The 27,392-nt window shown below is 41.6% G+C and overlaps 1 protein-coding gene across 1 annotated transcript in view; it reads right to left on the bottom strand.

Moving 5' to 3' along the window:
* The window catches only part of fat4 (FAT atypical cadherin 4), a 366,482-nt gene that overhangs the window by 185,717 nt on the left and 153,373 nt on the right, over positions 1 to 27,392 (bottom strand). The window contains exon 3 of the mRNA XM_055647477.1: positions 9,830 to 9,961. Coding sequence (XP_055503452.1) covers positions 9,830 to 9,961 — 132 coding nt within the window. The remainder of the gene's footprint in view (positions 1 to 9,829; positions 9,962 to 27,392) is intronic.

The following is a 27,392-nucleotide window of genomic DNA, read 5'->3' as shown; positions in this document are numbered from 1 at the left end:
ACTATTCAAGACCCTGTCAACCCCTGCTTTGAAAATACCTGTTACTTAAAAATAGCAGGAAAGTCCTCACATGGCTTTGCTGCTACTATTCCATTGCACTCCTGATTGGGCTTTCCAATGTTCTTTGTATTCTGCAAACTCTACATCGGTACCTATCATCACTGATTGTGGTCTATAGGTCCGAAATTCAAGGATTCAACTGCAGAGGGGGATGCAAACTCTGACGTCCAGGATTTTGAAGATACATTTGTTTGGGATTATGGTGTTGAAAGCAGAGCTACGGCCAATAAATCTACAATCTTGGTTCTTGGCTGAGCAATGCCTTAACGTTTTAATTATTTGCATTAATTTCAATTAATGCGAAGAGTTAGTTAAATGTAGTTGTTGTTTTTTTTTAAATACTGTTTTAACTGTGTATATGTGGGGGGGGGGGGGGGGGGGGGGGGTGGGGGGGGGGGGGGGGGGGGGGGGGGGGGGGGGGGGGGGGGGAGGGGGAAGCTTTAAAAAATCTCTTCCCTGCACGGGAGACCCGACCTTTTCCCTGTAGGGTCTCCGTTGTCGTTGGGGCCCAGCACCGTGGAGCGGCCTCCAACCGGAACGACATGGGGGCTCCAGTCGCGGAGCCTGCGGAGCTGCGGACTTACCATCGTGGGGCTGGCCGGCCTCGGAGCGTGGGGAGCGGTGGTGGCTCGCTGCTGCGGCCCGACCCCGGAGCTCGGAGGCTCCAGCTGCAGCCGCAGGTCCGGTGGACTTGTACATCGGGAGCTCGCGGGTCCGGGTGGAGACCGCTTTCCGGAGCTGCCGCAACGCGACTTCTCCAGCCCGTGTCGCGGGGTTGGAACGACCCGGAGCGTGGCCATACATCGCCCGGCGCGGTTTTAATGGCCGCAGGACATTCCAGCGCTCGCCGGGGGTTCCATCTTTGTGACTTTTAGACCTGGAGCGGGGCCGTACATCGCCCCGCGCGGCCTAAAATGGTCGTGGGACTTACCATCGCCCACCTGGGGCTTCGACCTCGGGCTTCAACCGGGAGAAAAATGGAGAGGAGGGGAGAGAAAAGACCTTGCCTTCCATCACAGTGAGGAGGAGATTGACTGTGATGGATGTTTGTGTGAATTGGTTGTGTGTCTAGTGGGAATCGTTTGTTGTTTGTATGGCTGTAGAAACAGTAGTTTCGTTTGAGCCTCACTGAGGTTCAAATTACAATAAATATTGTATTGTAAATGTCTTCATGATCTGACCTGTCCAAACCTCTACAATTTCCTCCAACCTTCCAACATTCTGAAATGCCCGTGTCCCTTCAGTGTAGATCCCTTAACATCCAAAATGTAGTAATTTTAATATTCCACAGCCTGATCTTCAACTTCAGCTGCCTAAGCCCTACCCTCTGGAATTCCCTTCTGAAATTTACAAGCAGGTGGAATTCTGTAAAACTTCCCTCATTTATAGTATTTAGTCTGCATTTAATCACAGACCATATTTTGTTTATTTGCCCAGAGGGAGAATGCAAAGAGTGGTTTTACAGAGATAGGGTACATTAACTATTGAATATCACAATAACATTGCACAGTCTGGATTTTAATGGATAAATGGGATATGCAGGCACATTTTTTTCATATTCATTTTTCAGAACAAGGCACAGGCAGTGTTTATTGCCCATCCTTCATTGTCAGAAAACAGATTAAGATGAGTCATCTTTTTGAATTACTTTAGTCCGGTCATGCAAGTGATGGTACCCAAAGTGCTGTTGGGTGATGAATTCAGGGATTTATGTCCAGTTAAATTAAAAAATAGTAATATATTTCCGATTCAGGATGATGCCCTTGTCTTTCCTGATGGTACAACTGCAGGTTTGAGAAATGCAATTGAAGTCAAGTAGATGAGTAACAGTGAGTAATTGGTCATCAATGCATCCACTATGCAACGGTGATGAAGCAATTGAATGCTGATAGAGACGTATAGGGTACTAATCAATCAAACTGTTTTAATCTGGGTGACCCTGACTTATGCCTTGTCGATGTATAAAGTTTTTGGGGCATCAGAATGTGAATCACAAGCTGCAAAATAGCCAGCCTCTGCCTGGCTCTTAAAGCCATGATAATTAGATGCTGGGCCCGCTGCATTTCTGGTGAATGGTGGCCCCAGGCTGTTGATGGCAGTAGGTGGTGATGGCAATACCATTGAATGTCAATGATAGATGGTCAAACTCGCTTTGTTGGAGGAAGTCACTGCCCGACATCTTTGAGCTGCAAATGTAACATGCAACTAAGTATCCTAGGCCTAATAAGTGGTAGGAGCAGAATTAGGCCATTCGGCCCATCAAGTCTACTCCACCATTTAATCATGGCTGATCTATTTCTCCCTCCTAACCCCATTCTACTGCCTTCTCCCTATAACATCTGCCACCTGTACTAATCAAAAATCTAGAGTATCTATCTCTGCCTTAAAAATATTCACTGACTTGACCTCCATAGCCTTCTGGGGAAAAGAATTCTGCAGATTCACCACCCTCGGACTAAATAAATGTATCTCCATCTCCTTCAAAAAGAACATCCTTTAATTCTGAGGCTGTGACCTCTAGTCCTAGACTCTCCCACTAGTGAAAACATTCTCCCCACATCCACTCTATCCAAACCTTTCACTATTTTGTATGTTTCAATGAGGTCCCCCCCCTCATTCTTCTAAACTCCAGCGAGTACAGGCCCAGTGCCGACAAACGCTCTTCATAGGTTAACCTCCTCATTCCTGGGATCATTCTTGTAAACATCCTCTGGACCCTCTCCAGAGCCAGCACATCCTTCCTCAGATATGGTGCCCAAAATTGCTCACAATATTCCAAATGCAGCCTTTGCAGTGCATTATAGAGCCTCAGCAAATACTTGTCTACGTCTTCCTGCATGTAGATTAGGGATGGTACACAAAATTGCTGGAGAAACTCAGCGGGTGCAGCAGCATCTATGGAGCGAAGGAAATAGGCAACGTTTCGGCATGTAGATTAGGGATGTTCATTTGCTGACCAGTTGTGAATGGGATTGAACGTTATGCAATCATCAACAAGTATCTGCATCTCTGGCAAGATGGAAGAGAGGTCATTGATGAAGTAGGTGAAAATGATTCAGCTTCGGGCAATATCTTGAGGAATTCCTCAAGTGATATCCTGGGACTGAATGGCCAAGGTGTCATCAACAATGCCAAATTAGATTTGTTTAAGAAGGAACTGCAGATGCTGGAAAATCGAAGGTAGACAAAAATGTTGGAGAAACTCAGCGGGTGAGGCAGCATCGATGGAGCGAAGGAAATAGGCAACGTTTCGGGTCGAGACCCTTCTTCAGACTGATGTGGGGGGAAGAAAGGAAGAGGTGGTGCTAGTGGGCTGAGCGGGAGCTGAGAAGGGGAGGAGAAAGAAGGGACTACCTGAAACTAGAGAATTTCTTTAATTAGAGAACTTCTTAGAAATTAGAGAACTTCTCTAATTTCAGGTACTCCCTACTTTCTCCTTCCCTTCTCAGATCTCCCTCAGCCCACTGACTCCACCTCTTCCTTTCTTCCCCCCCCCCCCCCCCCCCACCCTCACATCAGTCTGAAGAAGGGTTTTGACCCGAAACGTTGCCTATTTCCTTTGCTCCATAGATGCTGCCTCACCCGCTGAAGTTTCTCCAGCATTTTTGTCTACTTTCAAATTAGATTTGTACTGTTGTTGTGTGTAGGACAAACAAGGACAATTTTTCACATTATTAGTCATGTCATTACTGAAACAGCTGGCCAATACTTTTGCAACCCACATGATTTTTCATCTATTCATATTAATGAATTGATATAGTATGCATTTTACTTCACTGCTCCTCTTCATACAATTATGAGAGGCACAGATAAGGTAGACAATCAGAATCTTTTTCGCAGCTTGGAAAAATCAAATACAAGAGGGCATAGCTTTAAAATGACAGGGGCAAAGTTTAAAGAAGATACGCGGGGGCAAGTTTTTTACACAGAGGGTGCTGAGTGCTTGGAATGTGCTGCCGGGGTATTAGTGCCTTGAAGCATTTAAAAACCTTTTGGATAGACATATGGATTATGCAAGGAATGGAGAGATATGAGTTAAGTGCAAATAGATAAGAGATGATTTTGGCATCATGTTTGGCACAGTCATTACGGGTCGAAGGACCTGTTCTGTTCTACATTCTCTATCCATCATTAAATCATGCTTCAAATTCATTGCTTTCACTCCCTTGATGTAACCTAGTAACCTGTTTTGTTTGGTGCCATTTTTGATTGATAACAGTTTTGTGAAGTACTTTTGACATGTTTATGCCATGTTAGAAGCGATATGTTGGTAGAAATTGTGAGCTGCTGCTGGAAGATCCTTTCCCAAGTAAATGTAGACCTGGGATGCAGAGCAGGGGCTTCCAAGTCTATGAGCCTTTGGTGGGATGGTAGAGAAAACACTGGAATAATTTTCATACATTTCATACCTTTTAAAATGAGCAGAATTTATGAACAGTTCAAATCCAATGGATTGGATATTTTAATGGGATGCTTTTTGAAAAATATTTGGTCTAGTTATCTTGCAGCTGATTGCTTCAATAAGAAACAGCAATATAACTGAGATATACTTAGGTCAATTTCCCAAATGTCACTCATTAACACCAATTAATCTTTTAAAGATAAAAGTACCTTTGATGTAGAAGAAAACCTCCTACATTATTTCAAGAGAAGTAGATTAGAAAATGTACACAGTCAAAGACAGGGAGATAAACCAGGCCATGAAGATTGTTTTCAAGATGAGACTGTGGTTTATTAAAGGGGTGAAAGTGTTAGGTGAAGTAAACCGAACGTAATCTTGAAATGTGAAATGAAAATATTTGTTCAAAATATTAGCCAAAATTGTTCATAGAATTATGAACCCAAATGCTTTGAAGTCGAGATGTCATCATGTACTTTGGCAGATTGAGTATTGAATAAAGATAGCACGGCTGAATCAAGGTGACTATATAAACATTAATAACCTATTTGTATGTTTCTCTTACGAAGAGGTTGACTAGAAAGTGACTGGTATGTTTGATTTGACATAAATTAAATTATAATGAAACATTCTTATGCTGCCTTTTCACTTTCACCTTCTCCAAAATGACACATTACTTGTCCAACGTCCAGATCTGAATGAACTGAAAAGTTATGCCTTGCCACAAACTCTATTTTCAATTCCATTCCTCTGTATGGCATCTATTGCTTGGTGATTGAACTTGAGAGAGGTTAAGGGCCTGTCCCACTTGCGTGTCCATGGCACGCAAATTACGCGACCTCGTGGTTGCATTGAGGCACACGGGCATCGTACAGCCGGTCCCACTTAGAAGCGCGGAGGGGTGTGTAGTTGAGCGTGACATCACGCGGAGCTCCGAAATTTTTGTAGTGAATCTTTGCGCGCCAACGGCCTGTCGCGTAACTGACGGCCAAAGTGGGACAGGCCCAAGACCCTGGCGCGACGCAACGTCTCACCTCCAACAGCAGCAGAAGCAGGCAAACGATCGCCGAACTCGGCCTGGGGCTCACGGCCGTTACGGTCCGGATCTGCCCCCACTTCTACTCCCAGAGCGGGGCCAAGAAAATTGAAGATAGACACAAAATGCAGTAGTAACTCAGCGGGACCGGCAGCATCTCTGGAGAGAAGCAATGGGTGACATTTCGGGTCAAGACCTTTCTTTCAGACTGAAGAAGAGTCTCGACACGAAACGTCACCCATTGCTTCTCTCCAGAGATGCTGCCGGTCCCGCTGAGTTACTCCAGCTTTGTGTCCATCTTCAAATGACGTCACGCGCTCCAGACGGCTGTGCGGTCGAATGAAGTCGCGCGCGACTTTCGCGGGACCGTCGAGGCTCAACGCGACCACGAGGTCGCGTAATTAGCGTGCCAAGGGCACGTAAGTGGGACAGGGGCTTTACTGACCACATATTTATACATTCACCATGACCACCTCTTTTTAGTACTTAAGACTTTTGCCTTCCATCACAGTGAGGAGGTGCCTGGTGAGCTCACTGAGGTGGATGTTAATTTGTGTTTATTGCGTGTTTTTGTCATTTTTACTATATGTAGGACTGCAAGGCAATAAAATTTTGTTCAGACCACAAGGTCTAAATGACAATAAAGGCTACTTTGACTCGAAATTATAATTTTAGAACTGAAATGATCATTAATGCCTTAACAACCTCCAGCTTGACTTTTCCAATGCACCCCTGGCTGGCCTTCCCATTTTACCACTCTATAAATTTGAGATATTTTCGAACTCTATCAAAGTCCGATGTATTCCCAAACCTTTCAACGTACATTCCCATCCTCATTGAACTGCAGTTTACTATTTAAACAAAATCAAAATGGTATAGTTTCAATCATTGTTTTTTTAAATGCCCTGGTGTTTTCCCCTTTCATATCGTCTTACATTGTCTAGTGCTATATATACTCTGCTGCAATTGCAGCCAAGTTGGTTTGGTCATCATCTTAATCTTTCAGCACATCTCCCAAAATGAGTTCTATTTCCAACCTACAAAGAAAATAGATAGGAAACACAAATCTTCCTATTGTGAATCTTCTGGTTATGAAATAAGAGAAGATGATCTACTAGAAGTACTGCAAGCACCAGCACAATATCTTGCCACTGTCATGCCACTTAAATCATGAATCCCAACAATATCCTGCAAGACATGTCAATTCCTTTGACATGATCTTTGAGGGGAAATTATCACCACAGGGCTTTCTCTTTTCGCATTATAAAGCAGGCATGATATTGCTCACTTTGAGATATGATCTTCTGCACCACATTATGCTGGACCGCACCAAATGGCTTATTGCCGTAGTTTGTTTTGTCTCTGACAGATTCTTCCAAAGTAACGACTTTCAAATGTGCACCACAACAACATCCTCTTCATATTCATGCAACTGAAACTCCCCCACTTGCTCGACAATTTTCAGACAGCAAAATCCTTATTTGCAAAATAAAACCTATTCATGTTTTACATTTGCAGTTACAAGCTCATTTCTGCAATGTTGTCCAGTTATGTACACTCATTTACAAAACTAAAAAATAACCTGAAGCAGTTTGTAAACTTCAAATCAACATAGATTTTTACAAAAATAACAAATAGTAACTATTTACTATTAAACTTTAATTAAAACAGAAAATGCTGGAAATCCTCATCATGACGGGAAGCATATCTGAAGAGAACAGCTGATTTAATGTTTCAGTTCAATGTCCTTTCATTTGAACTAAGTAATCAGGCAACGGGTTTAAATTGTAGGGAAGGGGGCGGGAGATGTTGGGAGGGGCAGGGTTGAAAGACACGAGTCAATCCTGTGGCCTGGTGGAGGACAAGAGAGACACTGTTACAAATGGCAATGGATCTGGCTGGCAGTGGGTAAAGGCTTCTTAACTGAAGATAATCTGTCTGGGGATATGCAAAGAAAAGGAAGCACTGGTAAATAGACAGAGTGGACAGCTATCTGCAGAGCCAAAAGAGATGGGGGAGATATTGAACAATTTTTTTTCTTCGGTATTCACCAAGGAGAAGGATATTGAATTATGTGAGGTAAGGGAAACTAGTAGAGTAGCTATGGATACTATGAGGTTCAAAGTAAAAGAAGTACTGACACTTTTGAAAAATATAAAAGTGGATAAGTCTCCAGGTCCTGACAGGATATTCCCTAGGACATTGAGGGAAGTTAGTGTAGAAATAGCCGGGGCTATGACAGAAATATTTCAAATGTCATTAGAAACGGGAATAGTCCCCGAGGATTGGCGTACTGCGCATGTTGTTCCATTGTTTAAAAAGGGTTCTAAGAGTAAACCTAGCAATTATAGACCTGTTAGTTTGACTTCAGTGGTGGGCAAATTAATGGAAAAGATACTTAGAGACAATATATATAAGCATCTAGATAAACAGGGTCTGATTAGGAACAGTCAACATGGATTTGTGCCTGGAAGGTCATGTTTGACTAATCTTCTTGAATTTTTTGAAGAGGTTACTAGGGAAATTGACGAGGGTAAAGCAGTGGATGTTGTCTATATGGACTTTAGTAAGGCCTTTGACAAGGTTCCTCATGGAAGGTTGGTTAAGAAGGTTCAACAGTTGGGTATAAATGCAGAAATAGCAAGATGGATTCAACAGTGGCTGAATGGGAGAAGCCAGAGGGTAATGGTGGATGGCTGTTTATCGGGTTGGAGGCAGGTGACTAGTGGGGTGCCTCAGGGATCTGTGTTGGGTCCTTTGTTGTTTGTCATGTACATCATTGATCTGGATGAAGGTGTGATAAATTGGATTAGTAAGTATGCAGATGATACCAAGATAGGGGGTGTTGTGGATAATGAAGAGGATTTCCAAAGTCTAGAGTGATTTAGGCCATTTGGAAAAATGGGCTGAAAGATGGCAGATGGAGTTTAATGCTGATAAATGTGAGGTGCTACACCTTGGCAGGACAAATCAAAATAGGACGTACATGGTAAATGGTAGGGAATTGAATACAGTTGAACAGAGGGATCTGGGTATAACCGTGCATAGTTCCTTGAAGGTGGAATCTCATATAGATAGGGTGGTAAAGAAAGCTTTTGGTATGCTAGCCTTTATAAATCAGAGCATTGAGTATAGAAGCTGGGATGTAATGTTAAAATTGTACAAGGCATTGGTGAGACCAAATCTGGAGTATGGGGTACAATTTTGGTCGCCAAATTATAGGACGGATGTCAACAAAATAGAGAGAGTACAGAGGAGATTTACTAGAATGTTGCCTGGGTTTCAACAACTAAGTTACAGAGATAGGTTGAATAAGTTAGGTCTTTATTCTCTGAAGCGCAGAAGGTTAAGGGGGGACCTGATAGAGGTCTTTAAAATGATGAGAAGGATAGACAGAGTTGATGTGGACAAGCTTTTCCCTTTGAGAATAGGGAAGATTCAAACAAGAGGACATGACTTCAGAATTAAGGGACAGAAGTTTAGGGGTAATATGAGGGGGAACTTCTTTACGCAGAGAGTGGTGGCGGTGTGGAATGAGCTCCCAGTGGAAGTGGTGGAGGCAGGTTCATTGGTATCATTTAAAAATAAATTGGATAGGCATATGGATGGGAAGGGAATGGAGGGTTATGGTATGAGTGCAGGCAGGTGGGACTAAAGGGAAAAAAATTTGTTCGGCATGGACTTGTAGGGCCGAGATGGCCTGTTTCCGTGCTGTAATTGTTATATGGTTATTGTTATATGGTAAATAAACAATGTTGCACCGAGAAGTTGCTGGAAAACAGGAGTGTAAACCTGCATAGTACACCGGAGAGGAGGAGTCCCAGTCCAATTTTCCTACAGGTCTGATTTCACCAGGAAATGATCATGAGAATGATTTCTGTGCAATTTGCCTACAAAATTATTAGTGCAATCCAATCTAATTTCAAGTAACTGTTTCTTCATTTTCCAGCAAAATATTTCAAAGCCAGAAAGGTGGTATGTGCTCAAGCTGAATATATTTCGGTATTCTTTTACACACCACATCCCTTTGCAGCTAACAAATTATTAAAATGTGCCCTGTCCTAATTCGGCCCTTCAGATTAAGTTCTATTAGATCTTTATATGTTATGGATGTGCTCGTAACCCAGAGCCAACTAAATCTTCTTCATCTTTGTGTTTCTTCCTATATTGTACTGGAAACTAAAACCAAATTAATTTTAAACAAGGCCTAGAACTCAACCCTTCATTTGGGAGAAATTTGTTTAAAAAGATTAAGAGTAAAGGAGTGAGAAGGAAAACATGGGATTAAAATACCTTCTGGAAAATAGATACTATATCAAGAGTTCACTGCGTACCTCATCGGCATCTGTAGCTGACAGCTGTAATATTCTAAATCCATCCCCAATGTTTTCTTCGATGATCAGATCCAATGCATTAGTTGGAAACAAAGGGGGGTTGTCGTTGATATCCTGTAGAGTTATTTCAACCTGAAAAGCAAAAAGAACCCATTAACACACTGCTGGCGAATAATGACATATATGAAGGCTTTTTATAATAATGTACAAATCTCATAGCATGTTCTTTCCACATCCAAATCAGATAAGTACCATGGATCACAGGATCACAGAGCATATTGTTAATAAAAAGAAGAAATTAAAATGTATAGAAACATAGAAACATAGAAATTAGGTGCAGGAGTAGGCCATTCGGTCCTTTGAGCCTGCACCGCCATTCAATATGATCATGGCTGATCATCCAACTCAGTATCCCGTACCTGCCTTCTCTCCATACCCCCTGATCCCCTTAGCCACAAGGGCCACATCTAACTCCCTCTTAAATATAGCCAATGAACTGGCCTCAACTACCCTCTGTGGCAGAGAGTTCCAGAGATTCACCACTCTCTGTGTGAAAAAAAGTTCTTCTCATCTCGGTTTTAAAAGGATTTCCCCCTTATCCTTAAGCTGTGACCCCTTGTCCTGGACTTCCCTAACATCGGGAACAATCTTCCTGCATCTAGCCTGTCCAACCCCTTAAGAATTTTGTAAGTTTTCCATTGCATATCCACCGTCAACCCTTTTAGAATTAATTGCCAGTCAATCTTGGCCAATTCACGTCTCATACCCTCAAAGTTACCTTTCTTTAAGTTCAGAACCATTGTTTCTGAATTAACAATGTTATGTATGTCGAACAATAGCAATAAAAGGAATAGGGAGAATCAAAGAATAAATTATTGTTTGAAATATATTTGATTTGAAAAGACTTTTAAATCCTTGGTGCACTGGCTCTGCCATGACAGATAATTACTAGAAATTAATGATGACCCGACAGTTAGATAATAAGCTGTCACTGATCAGTGCCTGATGTGTGACACAGTTTCCCTTCACCCCAACAGTTCGACAAGTCACTCTAACGACTGAAGAGTCAGAAATGCTTTACAAGTAGAGGTGGTGATGACAGGAAACTTTGCCAAGACAACAAAACTGATTGCGCGAATGATCGGTTTGAGACCAGTTTCTGGACAAGGAAGTGATGATGGATGACAATAGACAATAGACAACAGGTGCAGGAGTAGGCCATTCGGCCCTTCGAGCCAGCACCGCCATTCAATGTGATCATGGCTGATCATCCCCAATCAGTACCCCGTTCCTGCCTTCTCCCCATATCCCCTGACTCCACTATGTTTAAGAGCCCTATCTAGCTCTCTCTTGAAAGCATCCAGAGAACCTGCCTCCACCTCCATCCTGGGGATGAAAAAAATGATGAGCCAGCCAACTAATTCCTTTAGGATATGGTTGAGATTTGTAACAACCAGTGGATATCACTCATGTTTGATCCAGTAACTTTGCTTTAGGAAATACCTATTCCTTTAGGCAGAGAATGCCACAGACTCACCATTCTATGTGAGAAAAAGTGTTTCCTCATCTCCGTTCTAAATGGCTTACTCCTTATTCTTAAACAGTGGCCCCTGGTTCTGGACTCCCCCAAAATTGGGAACATGTTTCCTGCCTCTAGCCTGTCCATGGCCTTAACAATCTTCCCAAGCCCTTAACAAAGGTTTACTTTTTATTATTATATTTAACTGTGTGTATTGCGTTTCCAGGCATGTGTGCTGCTGCAAGTAAGAATTTATTGTTCTGTTGTCGGTACATGTGACAATTAAACGCTCTTGATTCTAGGAAACGTCATGAAATGCAGAGATGAGAGGATTTCAGCAGCAGACAGTTTTCATACTTCCCAACCAAAGGGCTGACCAAAGTGTGGGCAACAAGTGGCTGCCGGCTGCCCAGAAACTGTTGCTACAGACCCGGCACAAATAAGCCCTGGGAGAGAAACCTTAGTAAGGTTGGGGAGAGCGCAAGGTATGCTTGTGTGAGGCCACAAAGGAGCACTCAAGGGGTCCGTCTCAACAAGAAACGCCACCTATTTCTTTTCTCCAGAGATGTGGTCTGAGCTGTTGAGTTACTCCAGCTTTTTGTGTCTATCTTTGGTTTAAACCAGCATCTGCAGTTCCTTCCTACACATCGCTTCTATTGTCTACAGGTTTTGATAGTGCTGTCACCATTGTATCCTCACTAAAGTAATCAAATGAGGCATAATTACGGCATCAATTCTTCAGCCCTGATTTGGCCATGAATAGGGTGAATTGGGGGAACAAATTCTACCTGTGCCTTCACCACTCCATGAATACATGTTTTTTATAACCCAGCAAGTCTAGTATCCAGCATAGGTAAGTATTCATCACAATACTCGAGATTGATTTACACCAGTGCTTCCGTAACATAGTTATACTAGATGGGTTAAGGTGAACGAATGCTTCCGTTGTTGTTTAGTTTTTGTATTTGGAGAGTATGTGGCTTGTAATGTAATCATTGGCCAGACCCATGATAGAAACATAGAAAATAGGTGCAGGAGTAGGCCATTCAGCCCTTCGAGCCTGCACCGCCATTCAATATGATCATGGCTGATCATCCAACTCAGGATCCTGTACCTACCTTCTCCTCATACCCCCTGATCCCTTTAGCCACAAGGGCCACATCTAACTCCCTCTTAAATATAGCCAATGAACTGTGGCCTCAACTACCTTCTGTGGCAGAGAATGTGATCAAACAGTTCTCATGCCAACTGTTGCAATTTGACTTTCAGTGCGGTAAGCAAGATTGGTCAAGTGTGGCATGAAGCTAATGGAATATTTAGCTCCCTCCTAGTATCCTGAACATGACCTTCAACTCCAAAGCTTAGTAGACTATCTGTTCTCTCTAACTACAGAATAATACAGACATTTTTTTTTCTCCTGGGTGACCATCATGCTTAAACGGCAGAAGGGAGATGAAGTTGGACTTTTAAGAATGGATTATTAGGACAGCTGTGTAGACTGAGTGGACTACTTCTGTCCTGAGTTTCCTATAATATTATAATCTGCAAAAGCTTGTTCGATTAGTGCTGGATTTGAGGACAGTTGGAAGATGTGATCTCACACTTATTAGAAGCTGGACTCAACTTACTTTGGCTCATTTCACATACAGTTGTAATCCCAACAGCTGTCAGAAAACAGAGACTCATTTCACTTTTTATCCAAAACATCGCCGGGCAACATTCAATAGAGCGTGTTACCCAATCATCATTGCTGTAAAATGCCAAATGCTACTGGGTGAATCATAAGCTGTAAAGCAGTATTAAAATTGCAGGAGGTCCATCAATGTTAATTTGAAACCAAGTGTTACATTGACCATGGTCCAGTTTTAACTTGAACTGAAACTAATGATCTGATTTCAAAGTATTCCCTAGATTCCAGTTTCTAATGCACTGCATTATTAAATATTATATTTGCGATAAATAAATACTTTGGCGAGAGATTATCTCATGCAAACTTCGATTTTGGTAGTCCATACCATTCTATTGGAGACACAAGGAACTGCAGATGCTGCTTTACAAAAAAAGACAAAATGCTGGAATTACTTAGCAGGTCAGGCAGCATTTCTGGAGAACATGAATATTGTGAGGTTTCGGGTCGGGACCCTTCTACAGACTATTCAGAGTCATTCTATTATTTACTCAAGTTGCTGTGTCCTTCTGCAGTTATTTTGTATATTCTACTAAAATGATTTTCACAAATTCCCATACAATGCCAAACCCAATCTCGAAATCTAAACAGCAATTTTTTCCTGACGCCTTTTTATTTGCAGACGTTGGAAGATAAATGGACACAGTAAAGACAAAACCTAAACAAAAATGATTGGCATTAGCTAGCTTTTCTACTTTCATATATCACAGCAAACCTGTCAAACGCACGGAAACCTGGTCTTCAATGAACAGCTCCAGTCTTCAAAACAAAGCAAATTCCATTCTTCATGATTATAATAAAGACAGCAGCTGTCTTTATTCCATCTTGACAATACTTTGACACAAGACTATTCCCACGAGGTTAAGAAATGTTCCAACTTCAAAGACCACCAAGCAGGAATAAAATGCACTTTTATAACCAAGCATAAGACGAGCGTTGTCTAACTGCTAATAAAATTGAGATCATAAGTTTGCCAGATTGATTTAGTCATGCTTTTTCTAAATATTCCACTTAATGTATTATAAATCCTATGTGTTTTACAACTTCAGCTTTTCCAGCCAAATCAAATTTAAACCAGTTCAGCCCCACAGCCAAACAAAGAGTGAACTTGGGAACTCCAGGAAAGCTGATTGCAGCATTTTGTAACATGAAGTGAACTTGGTAAATATTTATACATTTTGAAAAGTTACACAACATATGTCGTTCAACTATGGTTAAAATGAACAAACGTTGTCTCCTCTTGACAGATCATCAGACATTATGGGGATGAAAAAATGATGAGGCAGCCAACTAATTCCTTTAGGATACGGTAATGGTTGAGATTTGTAACAAGCTGCGGATATCACTCACTGTTTGATCCAGTAAGCTTGCATTAGGAAATACCTATCAGTGGGTTCCCCTTCAGGCATATACGTAGTTCATTTTTCAAGAGTGCTAATAATAGAAATTAAATGGATGAGTGACACTACGGCAGATATTATATATATTGCCCTTGCTATTCTTCGACCACATCTTTGATAGTTTGTACTTCAAATAAGGCCAAAGATAAAATCGTTAATATGGTACCTTGTCATACCTTTCATAAATACCACGAGCATCTCAAATACAATGAACTACTTTGATGTGCAAAGCTTGTTATGTGAGTAAAAGGGCAGCCGTTTTGCAAGTAGAGGGTCCCATCACCCCGAGTGAGATGAATAACCTATTATCAAAATTGATGCTGTAGACACTATAATTTCATTGTACATGTATAGTGACAATAAATGGCATATCATATCATATATATATATCATATCATAAAACATCTCTCAAGGAGATGTGCTTAGAAATGTTATCAAATAGTGTTATATGTAGGCACTGTATGATGGAATTTTAGGTGATAGAAGTGACTGGGCACAATCACATTAGTGCACCTCGATTCTCAACTCTGGTCATGATATGCATAACTTTGAGACTACTGAACTACTGAACTGATGTCAAAAGACATACGATTTATGTCACTTGCACTAAACTCTGTCCTACACACATTGCTGACCTTAAACACCAAAGTAGACAATGATTTGAATGCAAGGTTACACAAAAAAGCTGGAGAAACTCAGCGGGTGCAGCAGCATCTATGGAGCGAAGGAAATAGGCAACGTTTCGTGCCGAAACGTTGCCTATTTCCTTCGCTCCATAGATGCTGCTGCACCCGCTGAGTTTCTCCAGCTTTTTTGTGTAACCTTCGATTCTCCAGCATCTGCAGTTCCTTCTTAAACAATGATTTGAATGCAGTTGCCTGCTTCGGAATGACTACAAAAAGCTCACGCATATCATAGTTTCAGCACGTTGAGGTAAAGATTTGTTGTAGTATCTTTGTTTGAGACACAAATGTAGATAAACATACTTGAGGCATGTATCAGTCATGGACATACAGGCATGTTTCTATGTTCTTAACAAGGAATGTGTTTTGTTATCAAGTACCAAAATAATTTTAGTGGAATTCAAATGTTTCAAGCTGCTGTATTCTTAGCATATTTGCTCATATGTTCTCAGCGGGACTTGGAGGTGGGGAGAATGTAAAAGACCCTTTAAACTTAATTAGACCGATCAAATTTTCCTCCTTATTTTTTAGATCCTAAAATTTAGGGCCTGCTTGCAGCCTAAAGCCTATCAGACAGTTATCAGGTAGACAAAAATGCTGGAGAAGCTCAGCTGGTGCAGCAGCATCTATGGAGCGAAGGAAATAGGCAACGTTTCAGGCCAAAACCCTTCTTCAGATGTTTCGGCCCGAAACGTTGCCTATTTCCTTCGCTCCATAGCTGCTGCTGCACCCGCTGAGTTTCTCCAGCATTTTTGTGTACCTGGGATTTTCCAGCATCCGCAGTTCCTTCTTAAACATCAGACAGTTATCAACATGCTTTTAAAAAATATGTATTAATGTGACATACAGCACTGTGATAATACAAATGTTTGCTGACTACTGCTAACTTCAATCCAACTCCTGCTCCTCCATCTGCTTTTCTGATTGGTACAACTATCTTCCCCAAACCATAGATATGTTCTGACCAAATCAAACTACTTGCCGGTCAATCCCAACTGTAGTCCCTCAATCATTCACATAAAGATTATTGTTTCATTGAAGGCCCCCCCCCCCCAATCTTCCATCGAGAAACAACAGCACCTGATCGCAGTTTACTAATTCAATGATAAGGAGGCCGACACCTTAACTCTCACCAGAAATGCAATCCCATGCCTCTGTGTACGTTCTGATGAAGGGTAACTGGTCTGAAACATTAACTCAGGTTTTCTCTACACTGGAGCTGCCTTACCTATTAAGTATTGCCAGTATTGTCGGTTTTACATTTCTTTTTTCCAGCAACTGAATTGTATGGTTCAATGTTTGTCTCACAGACCTGCCACCAAATCCTCTCACACTATATAAATCTATGGTCTGTTTGTTTAAAAAAAGAGTCTGCAGCAAAATCTAATGACAACAGTCACGATGATGGAAAATCAGCATCTTATACAACTATTGTTTTCAAAAATAAACAATGTAGTCATCATGAAGCAATACTTCTGTTGCATTTAACATGCGACTAGCATTTGAGGAACATGCTGCGATTGCAGTCTTGGATAGCTAGAAATTCTTGTTGACAAACCACTATTTCTCCTATTAGTTTTTTGTTTTTTTTATACATTCCATTACATATATAAGGCAAAGAATTGCCTTTCTGCTGTTACATTTTGTAATACCAAAAAGTCAATGGTGGATAGAGTCAACACCTAGGTGGACATGTCTCTGAAGATCTATACTGGGCCCACCAGATAGATGTACTAATAAAGAAAGCACATCATCACCTCTACTTCCTTAAAGGATTGAGGAGATTTTTGTATGTTGTGAATATTCTCTTGAACTTCCACAGGTGCATGGTAGAGCGTATATTGAGTGGATCTATCAGGGCATGGTTCGACAACTCAAATGCTCAGGAACAAAGGAGATTACGAAAAAACGTGGACACCACCCAGTCAATGACAGGTACTAACCTCCTGTCTATTGAAGGGATCTACAGGAAATGCTGCCTCCAAAAGGCATCCTGCAATATCAAAGACCCACGTCACCCTAGCAATGCTCCCATTTCACTCCTACCATTGGGAAGAAGGTACAGAAGTCTGAAAACCGTAACCTCCAGGTTCAGGAACAGCTTCATCCCAACAACCATTAGGTTATTGAATGCTACAAAAACAATAAAGGGCTTGTCCCCCTTGGGCGCCATTTGCACGTCATGCAGGTGGTGCGCGAGAATTTTGAGCAACCCAAAAGCCTGGGGCGCTGCGCACTACCGCGCGCCACTGCATACCCCACCATGCCCCACCACACGCCATGGGCGCGTCACGACGCACCAACCAATTTTTAGGATGTCGCGTAAATGACGTGCAAATGACACCCAAGTGGGAGAAAGCCCTTAACTAAACTATGAACTGTCTTGGTTGCACTAAGTATTTTGAGATATTTTGCACTAGCATTGAGTTTATGAATTTATTGTATGTTCTTTTTGTTCGAGAACAGGTACTTTGGATCTGTCTTCACTAAGGAAGACACAAATAATCTCCCAGATGTACTAGTGGCCAGAGGACCTGGGTGCCCGGGGAACTGAGGGAAATTCACATTAGGCAGGAAATGGTGTTGGGTGGACTGATGGGACTGAAGGTTGACAAATCCCCAGAGCCTGATGGTCTACAAGCCTGGGTACTTAAGGAAGTGGCTCTAGAAATTGTGGACATATTGGTGATCATTTTCCAATGTTCTATAGATTCAGGATCAGTTCCTGTGGATTGGAGGGTAGCTAATGTTATCGCACTTTTTAAGAAAGGGGGGGGGGGGGGGAGAGAAAACAGGGAATTATAGACCAGTTAGCCTGACATTGGTGGTGGGGAAGATGCCGGAGTCAATTATAAAAGATGAAATAGCGGCACATTTGGATAGCAGTAACTGGATCGGTCCGAGTCAGCATGGATTCACAAAGGGAAAATCATGCTTGACCAATCTTCTGGAATTTTTTGAGGATGTAACTAGGAAAATGGACAAGGGAGAGCAAGTGGATGTTGTGTACCTGGACTTTCAGAAAGCATAGAAACATAGAAAATAGGTGCAAGAGTAGGCCATTCGAGCCTTCGAGCCTGCACCGCCATTCAATATGATCATGGCTGATCATCCAACTTAGTATCCCGTACCTGCCTTCTCTCCATACCCCCTGATCCCTTTAGCCACAAGGGCCACATCTAACTCCCTCTTAAATATAGCCAATGAACTGGCCTCAACTACCTTCTGTGGCAGGGAGTTCCAGAGATTCACCACTCTGTGAAAAAAGTTTTTCTCATCTTGGTCCTAAAGGATTTCCCCTCAATCCTTAAGCTGTGACCCCTTGTCCTGGACTTTCCCAACATCGGGAACAATCTTCCTGCATCTAGCCTGTCCAACCCCGTAAGAATTTTGTAAGTTTCTATAAGATCCCCCCTCAATCTCCTAAATTCTAGCGAGTATAAACCAAGTCTATCCAGTCTTTCTTCATAAGACAGTCCTGACATCCCAGGAATCAGTCTGGTGAACCTTCTCTGCACTCCCTCTATGGCAATAACGTCCTTCCTCAGATTTGGAGACCAAAACTGTACGCAATACTACAGGTGTGGTTTCACCAAGACCCTGTACAACTGCAGTAGAACCTCCCTGCTCCCAGACTCAAATCCTTTTGCTATGAATGCTAACATACCATTCGTTTTCTTCACTGCCTGCTGCACCTGCATGCCTACTTTCAATGACTGGTGTACCATGACACCCAGGTCTCGTTGCATCTCCCCTTTTCCTAATTGGCCACTATTGAGATAATAGTCTGCTTTCCTGTTTTTGCCACCAAAGTGGATAACCTCACATTTATCCACATTATACTGCATCTGCCATGCATTTGTGCACTCACCCAGCCTATCCAAGTCACCTTGCAGCCTCCTAGCATCCTCCTCACAGCTAACACTGCCCCCCAGCTTAGTGTCATCTGCAAACTTGGAGATGTTACATTCAATTCCCTCGTCCAAATCGTTAATATATATTGTAAATAGCTGGGGTCCCAGCACTGAACCTTGCAGTACCCCACTAGTCACTGCCTGCCATTGTGAAAAGGATCCGTTTACTCCTACTCTTTTGATAAACCTTTGATAAGGTCCCACATAGGAGATTAGTGGGCAAAATTAGAGCACATGGTATTGGAGAGAGGGTATTGACATGGATAGAAAATTGGTTGGCAGACAGGAAAAAAAAAATAGGATTAATGGGTCCCTTGCGGAATGGCAGGCAATGACTAGTGGGGTACCACAAGGCTCGGTGCTGGGACTGCAGCTATTTAGAATATACATTAACGATTTAGATGAAGGGATTAAAAGTAACATTAGCAAATTTGCAGATGACACAAAGCTGGGTGGCAGTGTGAAGTGTGAGGAGGATGCTATGAGGATGCAGGGTGACTTGGACAGGTTGTGTGAGTGGGCAGATGCATGGGAGATGCAGTTTAATGTGGATAAATGTGAGGTTATCTACTTTTGTGGCAAAAACAGGAAGGCAGATTATTATCTGAATGGTGTCAAATTAGGAAAGGGGAAGCACAACGAGATCTGGGGTTCCTTATTCATCAGTCACTGAAAGTAAGCAAGCAGGTACAGCAGGCAGTGAAGTAATCTAACGGCATGTTGGTTTTCATTTGTTGAGTATAGGAGCAAAGAGGTCCTTCTGCAGTTGTATAGCACCCTAGTGAGACCACACCTGGAGTATTGTGTACAGTTTTGGTCTCCAAATATGAGGAAAGACATTCTTGCTATTAAGGGAGTGTAGCGTAGGTTCACAAGGTTAATTCCCAGGATGGCAGGACTGTGAAGGGCTGGGCTTGTACACTCTGGAATTTAGAAGGATGAGAGGGATTCTTATTGAAACATAAAATTATTAAGGGATTAGACACGCTAGAGGCAGAAAACATGTTTCCAATGTTGGGGGAATCCAGAACCAAGAGCCCCAGTTTAAGAATTAGGGGTAGGCCATTTAGAACTGAGATGAGGAAAAACTTTTTCACACAGAGAGTTGTGAATCTGTGGAATTCCCTGCCTCAGAAGGCAGTGGAGGCCGGTTCTCTTGATGCTTTCAAGAGAGAGTTAGATAGAGCTCTTGAAGTTAGCGGAGTCAGGGGATATGGCGAGAAGGCAGGAACGGGGTCCTGTTTGTGGATGATCAGCCATGATCATATTGAATATTGCTGGCTTGAAGGGCCTACTCCTGCACCTATTGTCTATTATCATATATTATCTATGAGCATTGTGTTTAAAGGCCTGTTATACTTGCGCAAGTAAGGATTTCAGTATATATGACAATTAAACACTCATGCCACTGGATTCTCTTGCCTTTTTACAAACTCTTACTTTTCGCGAGCTAAGATGCCAAAAGCAGAAAAAACACCTCAAAGTACGATTCAATTAATCCTCCGATTCCGCAGGTCCATACCTGAACGCCAACTAAAGTTTTGCTGTAAACGATTACATAATGTACAGCCATATAGTCATTATTAGAACATTATTTTAATAATGCCGAGCAACAGAGATTGAAAACAAAATATTATTGGTATACTTCAATGGGCTTTCTTTGTACAGTATAACCATATAACCATATAACAATTACAGCACGGAAACAGGCCATCTCGGCCCTATAAGTCCGTGCCGAACAACTTTTTTTCCCCTTAGTCCCACCTGCCTGCACTCATACCATAACCCTCCATTCCCTTCTCATCCATATGCCTATCCAATTTATTTTTAAATGATACCAACGAAACTGCCTCCACCACTTCCACTGGAAGCTCATTCCACACCGCTACCACTCTCTGAGTAAAGAAGTTCCCGCTCATATTACCCCTAAACTTCTGTCCCTTAATTCTGAAGTCATGTCCTCTTGTTTGAAACTTCCCTATTCTCAAAGGGAAAAGCTTGTCCACATCAACTCTGTCTATCCCTCTCATCATTTTAAAGACCTCTATCAAGTCCCCCCTTAACCTTCTGCGCTCCAGAGAATAAAGACCTAACTTATTCAACCTATCCCTGTAACTTAGTTGTTGAAACCCAGGCACAGTATGTCACAGCACAGTACCACAGTTTGGTCCTGTATATAATACGATCAATTGATATTGCATTATTTTTCATATTGTATAAATTCATATGATAATTGGTTAATACAATCTGAGAGGTGTGCTGCCGTTCTCAGTTCTTTACAGGCAATGAAATACTTCTGAAGAGCAGTTACTGTTATAATATAGAAATTCAAACCATACGGTCATTAAATTTTAATCACCTTACTGCTGTTGTGATGACTGGTTCAGTGAAAATTGACATTCAAAACAAATGAGTGATGACTGCTTAACTCACAGATTGAAAGGGACAATGGCTTTCCAGTATTTGGGATGTGTCATTAAAAATGTACTCGCATGCTGTGCCACAGTAGGGCACATAATAATTATATTTGTGTAGCAGTAGATTAACAAACCAAGCATCATTTTTTTACAATGTGCTCCATCTTTTGACCTTGAATGTTGTTTTGTTTTCATAGTCCGTTCCTTTTCACCATTACATCTCTGGGTGGCATTTTAATGTTTGCTGCATTCTTCTATTCCCAAACCACTCATCAAAAACGCCATATATCCTGCATTTGTCCATCAATTTTATGGTTGTTGTTGCTGACTATTTTCAGTTATGTGTGTTACATGCATCAAGTGTGGCTCTGTCATAGTATCAATGAAACCCACCCCCCATCCATCTGTAGAATGATTCTTGTTATAGAATGGTTTTACTATTGTGAGCAAGCAAAACATACTGCATAGTATGACCTCATTTTACTTTCCTGGGTACACGATTACAGGGACATTTTGTACAATAATCTCCTCCGTAACATTCCAGACTTACGAGATTCGGTAGTGGTTCTGAAAATTGCTGGTTAAAAAACCCACCATTCCACTGGGATTATGCTGATGTTCTTCCGAAACTAGAATTCAACTGTATTTAATGGGTCGCATGGCGTGGCAATGTCATAATATCACTCTTATCTACGGGCTCCTTTCCACAGTGTCGACTCTGAGGAATTTGTAAATGCACCATATGGCAGCATTTAACAGCCCACCATGCAATGAATCATGAAAGCATACCTATTCCCTGCCACCCAAGCATTTCAAATTTAGGAATCACAATCTTTCCCACTGCACAAAACAGATTACGTGGTGCCGACTTCGTGCTTTTATGCTAATCTTAATTTAAAAGTTTTTTTTTGTACTTGTTGTTCACATAGTGCCAGCAACAATCTGTCTTGTCAGGTGCAGCATAATGATTAAATGAAGGGTAAAACTCACTTTTTGCTTAAAAGTGCATCTATTTTCCAAGCTTACAAAGGCCCTCCACTGGTCCAATATGACAGTCCTTTTTCCCATGTCCTGCTCTATCCATCTTGTGGCCTCGCTGAGTGAATGTGCTAATGAGTGCCGAAGAAAAGCTTGCCTTTTCGCTGCGTGTCTGTGCCCAAATCCATTACTCACAGTGCCCTTGCAGCCAGTGGACTGTTGAAACTTTTACCTATCAGTCTGGGCTTTGTTCAAACATGGGCATATTGGTGAAAGGCCACTGTTTAATCCAGTATCCCACCCATTTCTAGCTAACATGCTTGAAGAGGATAAATGCACATTGTGATATGTGGTGAGATCATTTATCTTCCAAAGTCGTTTCACAGAAAATAGCAGTTCTGCATTAATACGTTAAACTGATCAAAACATACTGTGCCCAGGGGACAATTTTTCTTTTAAGACATTATTTTGAAACCGGCGAAGATTATTCAAATGGAACATTTCTCATAACGCTGCAGAATAAAATGCTTTTAGTTGCAATAAATCCAGATAATTATAGCCAATAAACTAAGTAAATATCTTGAAAATACATTATATCATAATTCCAGATTTGTATACAGGTACAAATCATATATTGTGCAATTTACCTTAATTTTGCACATATATCAGTTTAATATGTTTACTCAAAAAGCAGCACACATCTTTCCCAAATAAACTCTTAAAATCTCAAGACAAGAAGGAAATTCAGAAAGTAAGGTATAAAAAAATGTTTATTGACTTTTAGCATGCTCGTCACATGTACCGAGATACAATGAAAAACTTTGTTTGAATGCTATCCAAGCAAATTATACCATACATGTACATCAGGGTGTGAAGGAAAGAAAAACAAAATGTAGAAATAGTGTTACAGCTATAGAGCTAGTGTCGGTAAAAAAAAGTGTTGGATTGGAAGATCAAGAATTCAACCTTAGCACATAAAGAGGACCATTCAAGTGGCTGATAATAGTGAGAAAGATGTTCTTGAATTTGGTGATACATGCTTTCAAACGTTTGTATCTGGGAGAGAGGACAAGCGAGAATGACCAGGGTGCAAGTGGTTAAGAAGGAACTGCAGATGCTGGAAAATCGAAGGTAGACAAAAGTGCTGGAGACACTCAGCGGGTGCAGCAGCATCTATGGAGCAAAGGAAATAGGCAACGTTTCGGGCCCCGCAACCCTTCTTCAGACTGATGTAGGGTGCGGGGGTGGGAGAAGAAAGGAGAAAGGAAGAGGAGGAGCCCGATGGCTGAGGGAGAGCTGAGATGGGGAGGAGACGGCAAGGGCTACTGGAAATTGGAGAATTCAATGTTTATGCCGCTAGGGTGCAGACTGCCCAAGTGGTCCTTCCGTGCGATGACTTGAGAAAAAAAAAAATCTCACCCTGCTTAACATCTGTAGTTGGGAAGTAACTATAGAGTATTCTGAGGGATAGGTTTTACAGGCATTTTGACAGGCAAGTGGTGATTGGGGATAGTCAGCATGGTTTTGTACATGGGAAGTCATGTCTGACAAATCTGATTAAGATTTTTGAAGACGTGACCAAAAAGATCGGTGAGTGCAGAGCTGTAGATATTGTATACATGGATTTCAGTGAGGCATTTGACAAGGTTCTGCATGGTAGGCTGCCCTGGAAGATTAGATAACATGGGATCCAAGGAGAGATAGTTGAATCAATAGCAAATTGGCTCCATGGAAGGAAGCAGAGAATTGAACATAGACTGATGACGTGCTGAATGTCATCTGTGGATGTTCACTGCATTATGAATCTGCACAGATAAATGTGCATGTCCTTCCATACAGTATGCAGATTTTATTTCAGTTTAGAATATAATAAAGTTAAAACTTATGCTGTAGAACTATTAAACTGTGCCACAATTTTGACGAAGGGATCCAACATTAAATGCCACAATAAGCATTGTAATTCTCTTACACCTGGTGGTTTAACCTGGACATATATAGAAACATAGCAAATAGTTGCAGGAGGAGGCCATTCGGCCCTTCGAGCCAGCACCGCCATTCATCTCCCCATATCCCTTGACTGCACTAGCCCCTAGAGCTCGATCTAACTCTCTCTTAAATCCATCTATATACATTCAATTTTAATTTTTTCAAAACAATCAAAAATGATCAAATACAATGAGTATTTTTGAACTCTCACAATATTAATGATATTTAGTCTTTTATGTAACATATTGAATCATTAAGGATGAATAGTGATATTTTTCTAAGGACTCCAGGGGTTGGTGGGTCAGTGTATCATTTAGCTGTCTATTCCACAGGACAAATATAGGCGCTGAGATATAAGCAAATAATTCAAACATAAACTATTTATCTTTCGTGCTTTTTACACAGATTATTAATGATTGATTTTATATGTAAAAACCAAAACAACAACCCCTTGAAAAATGTGGTCATTATTTATGTTTCAAAAGTCACGAACATGTGTTGTTAGGTCCGGAAATCAACTTTAGTTTCACAAGTAACATTCTGGGCAGTAGGTGAAGTACCTCTGCATTTAGAGCTGTGGGAACATACATCAGTGGGATTCTGGACATACTGAAAATGCTACAACTGCCAGACAAGAGTCACTTAAGGGAGCATTATCAAAAGGATGTGGGAGTCCATCTTCGCTTGCTTGTGAAACATTGGACATCTTGCCCAATGTCCAGTGTAATCAGTCTGAAGAAGGGTTTCGGCCCGAAATGTTGCCTATTTCCTTCGCTCCATAGATGCTGCTTCACCCGCTGAGTTTCTCCAGCACTTTTGTCTACCTTCGATTTTCCAGCATCTGCAGTTCCTTCTTAAATAATCCAGTGTTAAGGGCCTGTCCCACCAGCATGCGACTGCATGCAGCGAGCGCAACCTAACGTGGTCGCTTGAGCCGTACGGCCTCGTGGGGCCGGTCCCACTTCGATCGCCGGAGCCGTATGGAGTTGTGCGGGGCTGGTCCCGACATTACGCGGGGCTCCGAAAAACTGATACTGTCCAAAAATTCCGCGCGGCAACGGCCTGTCGGCCCGCAGCCGCATTGAGGCCGCACGTACCGCCTCGACGGGTGTACGCAGCGTCTCGACGCCGAACCCAGCGTCTTGACGCCGTACGCAGCATCTTGATGGCGTATGCCTAGCGTGTGGCGTTGCGCGATGACTTCACCGCCCGGTGTGCCGTTGCGTGATGACGTAACCGCCCGACGCCATGCGACGTCCAAATTCAGTCGGCCCGCCTCCTGCCCAGCTGATTGGTGAGTATGATGTCGGGACCAGCCTCGCACCACTCCAGACGGCTCCGCGGTTGGAAGTGGGACCGGCCCCGCGAGGCCGTACGCCTCAAGCCACCACGTTTGGTCGTGCTAGACGCATGCAATCGCATGCTGGTGGGACAGGCCCTTTGTACAATTTGCTACTACTTAGGAAATATACTTAGCAAATTTGGTCTATCCCCTATTTTGTTAGGAAAAAATGTGTTAGTGAAGATAGGTTCTTTCTGACAACCATCAGGCTATTAAACACAACAACCTCCAACTAAACTCTGAACTATGTAGACTTGGGGATATTGTTTTTAGATATGCACTATTCTTGTTTGTTCTTTTTATATACAGAACTTATTTTTTTGCGGTTAATTTTGGTGTTTACAGAGTACCATGTTTACATATCTAAGTAAGAATTTCATTGTTCCAATTCTGGACACTTAATAAAAAGCACTCTCGACCCATGACTCTTGTAACTGAGCCAAAAAATACATTACTAAATTAATAAAATCTTTAAAGTGTTAAATTTAATTTTGTAATTGTAGACTTCAGGATTCTTCAAAATCATTCAGTCATACCATTTTAACAGGAAAAAAAATCACCGGTTTTCTTGAAGAAAAGAAACTCCAGTCGATAATGGCTGCTTTTGACAGGGTAAGGGTACATTAGATCACCAATGGCTTGGCTTCATTTGTAAACCTCTTAATACTACTAATTAAATTGTGAATTGAATAATTGAAATGTATTCTGTAACCTTGAAGCTATGCTACCAACATCATGTCATGAATAGCAATAGTGGAAAGCAATGGAAATTAACAGAATTTTAAATGCTTAAAATGTGCATTTTTTGGTTTTCCTGAGAATTGATTCGCTTTAGCTAATAAAAGCCCTTTGAATGTGAACACCATTTTACAAAATGAGTGTGTTCTCAATTGCACTCTGTGGGTACAGTAAATAAGGCAGAGAACCTAGCAAAAGGTTTTAATGCCTAAATGAATATGTTGCATTGACATAGATTCATATTGTTCTAATTTTCATGCAAGCAAAAGTAATCAGATTCCATCATGCTTGCTTTGTTTTACTCATGCTGCTGCACCCGCTGAGTTTCTCCAGCTTGTTTGTGTACCATTCATTCTAGTCTACCTGCTTTCACCTACTTGCTTACTAGAAATCAATCTGCCTCTGCTTTAAATATATACATATGTCTCTGCTTCCACCACCCTTTGAGGAAGGGATTTTCAAAGGGTCACAATCAACCATCTGAAAGAAAACAAATCATCTCATCCTTCTTAAATGTTTTAAATAATGTTACCTAATTCGAAATTCTTCTACCAAAGGAAACATCATCTCCCCTTCCATCTCATCAAGACTTCTCTTCTCTCCTTGCTTCTCTTAAATGTAAGATGTAAAATAAAACATGTAAGATCATAACGAGTTTCATTTTACATTTAAGAGAAACAAGCTGAAAGAAAGATAACACTGCAATGAACAGAGAGCTGACTGAACCAATTAAAAGCAACTAGACAGATTACTGAACATACAAAATATGGATCAGCCTTGCTATTTGACAGAGGTTAGCTGTGCCATTGGAAATAGGCTTTAGTACAATAGCTCACCTCATGTTGTACATTGGGTGGGTGAGGGTTTACAATTTGGCTTGGTGTCTCTTAGCCTGGTAG

This window comes from Leucoraja erinacea, chromosome 1 (genome assembly GCF_028641065.1).
Source record: "Leucoraja erinacea ecotype New England chromosome 1, Leri_hhj_1, whole genome shotgun sequence".
NCBI classification, from domain to species: Eukaryota; Metazoa; Chordata; class Chondrichthyes; order Rajiformes; family Rajidae; genus Leucoraja; species Leucoraja erinaceus.
This window is presented reverse-complemented; position numbering and strand designations above follow the sequence as displayed.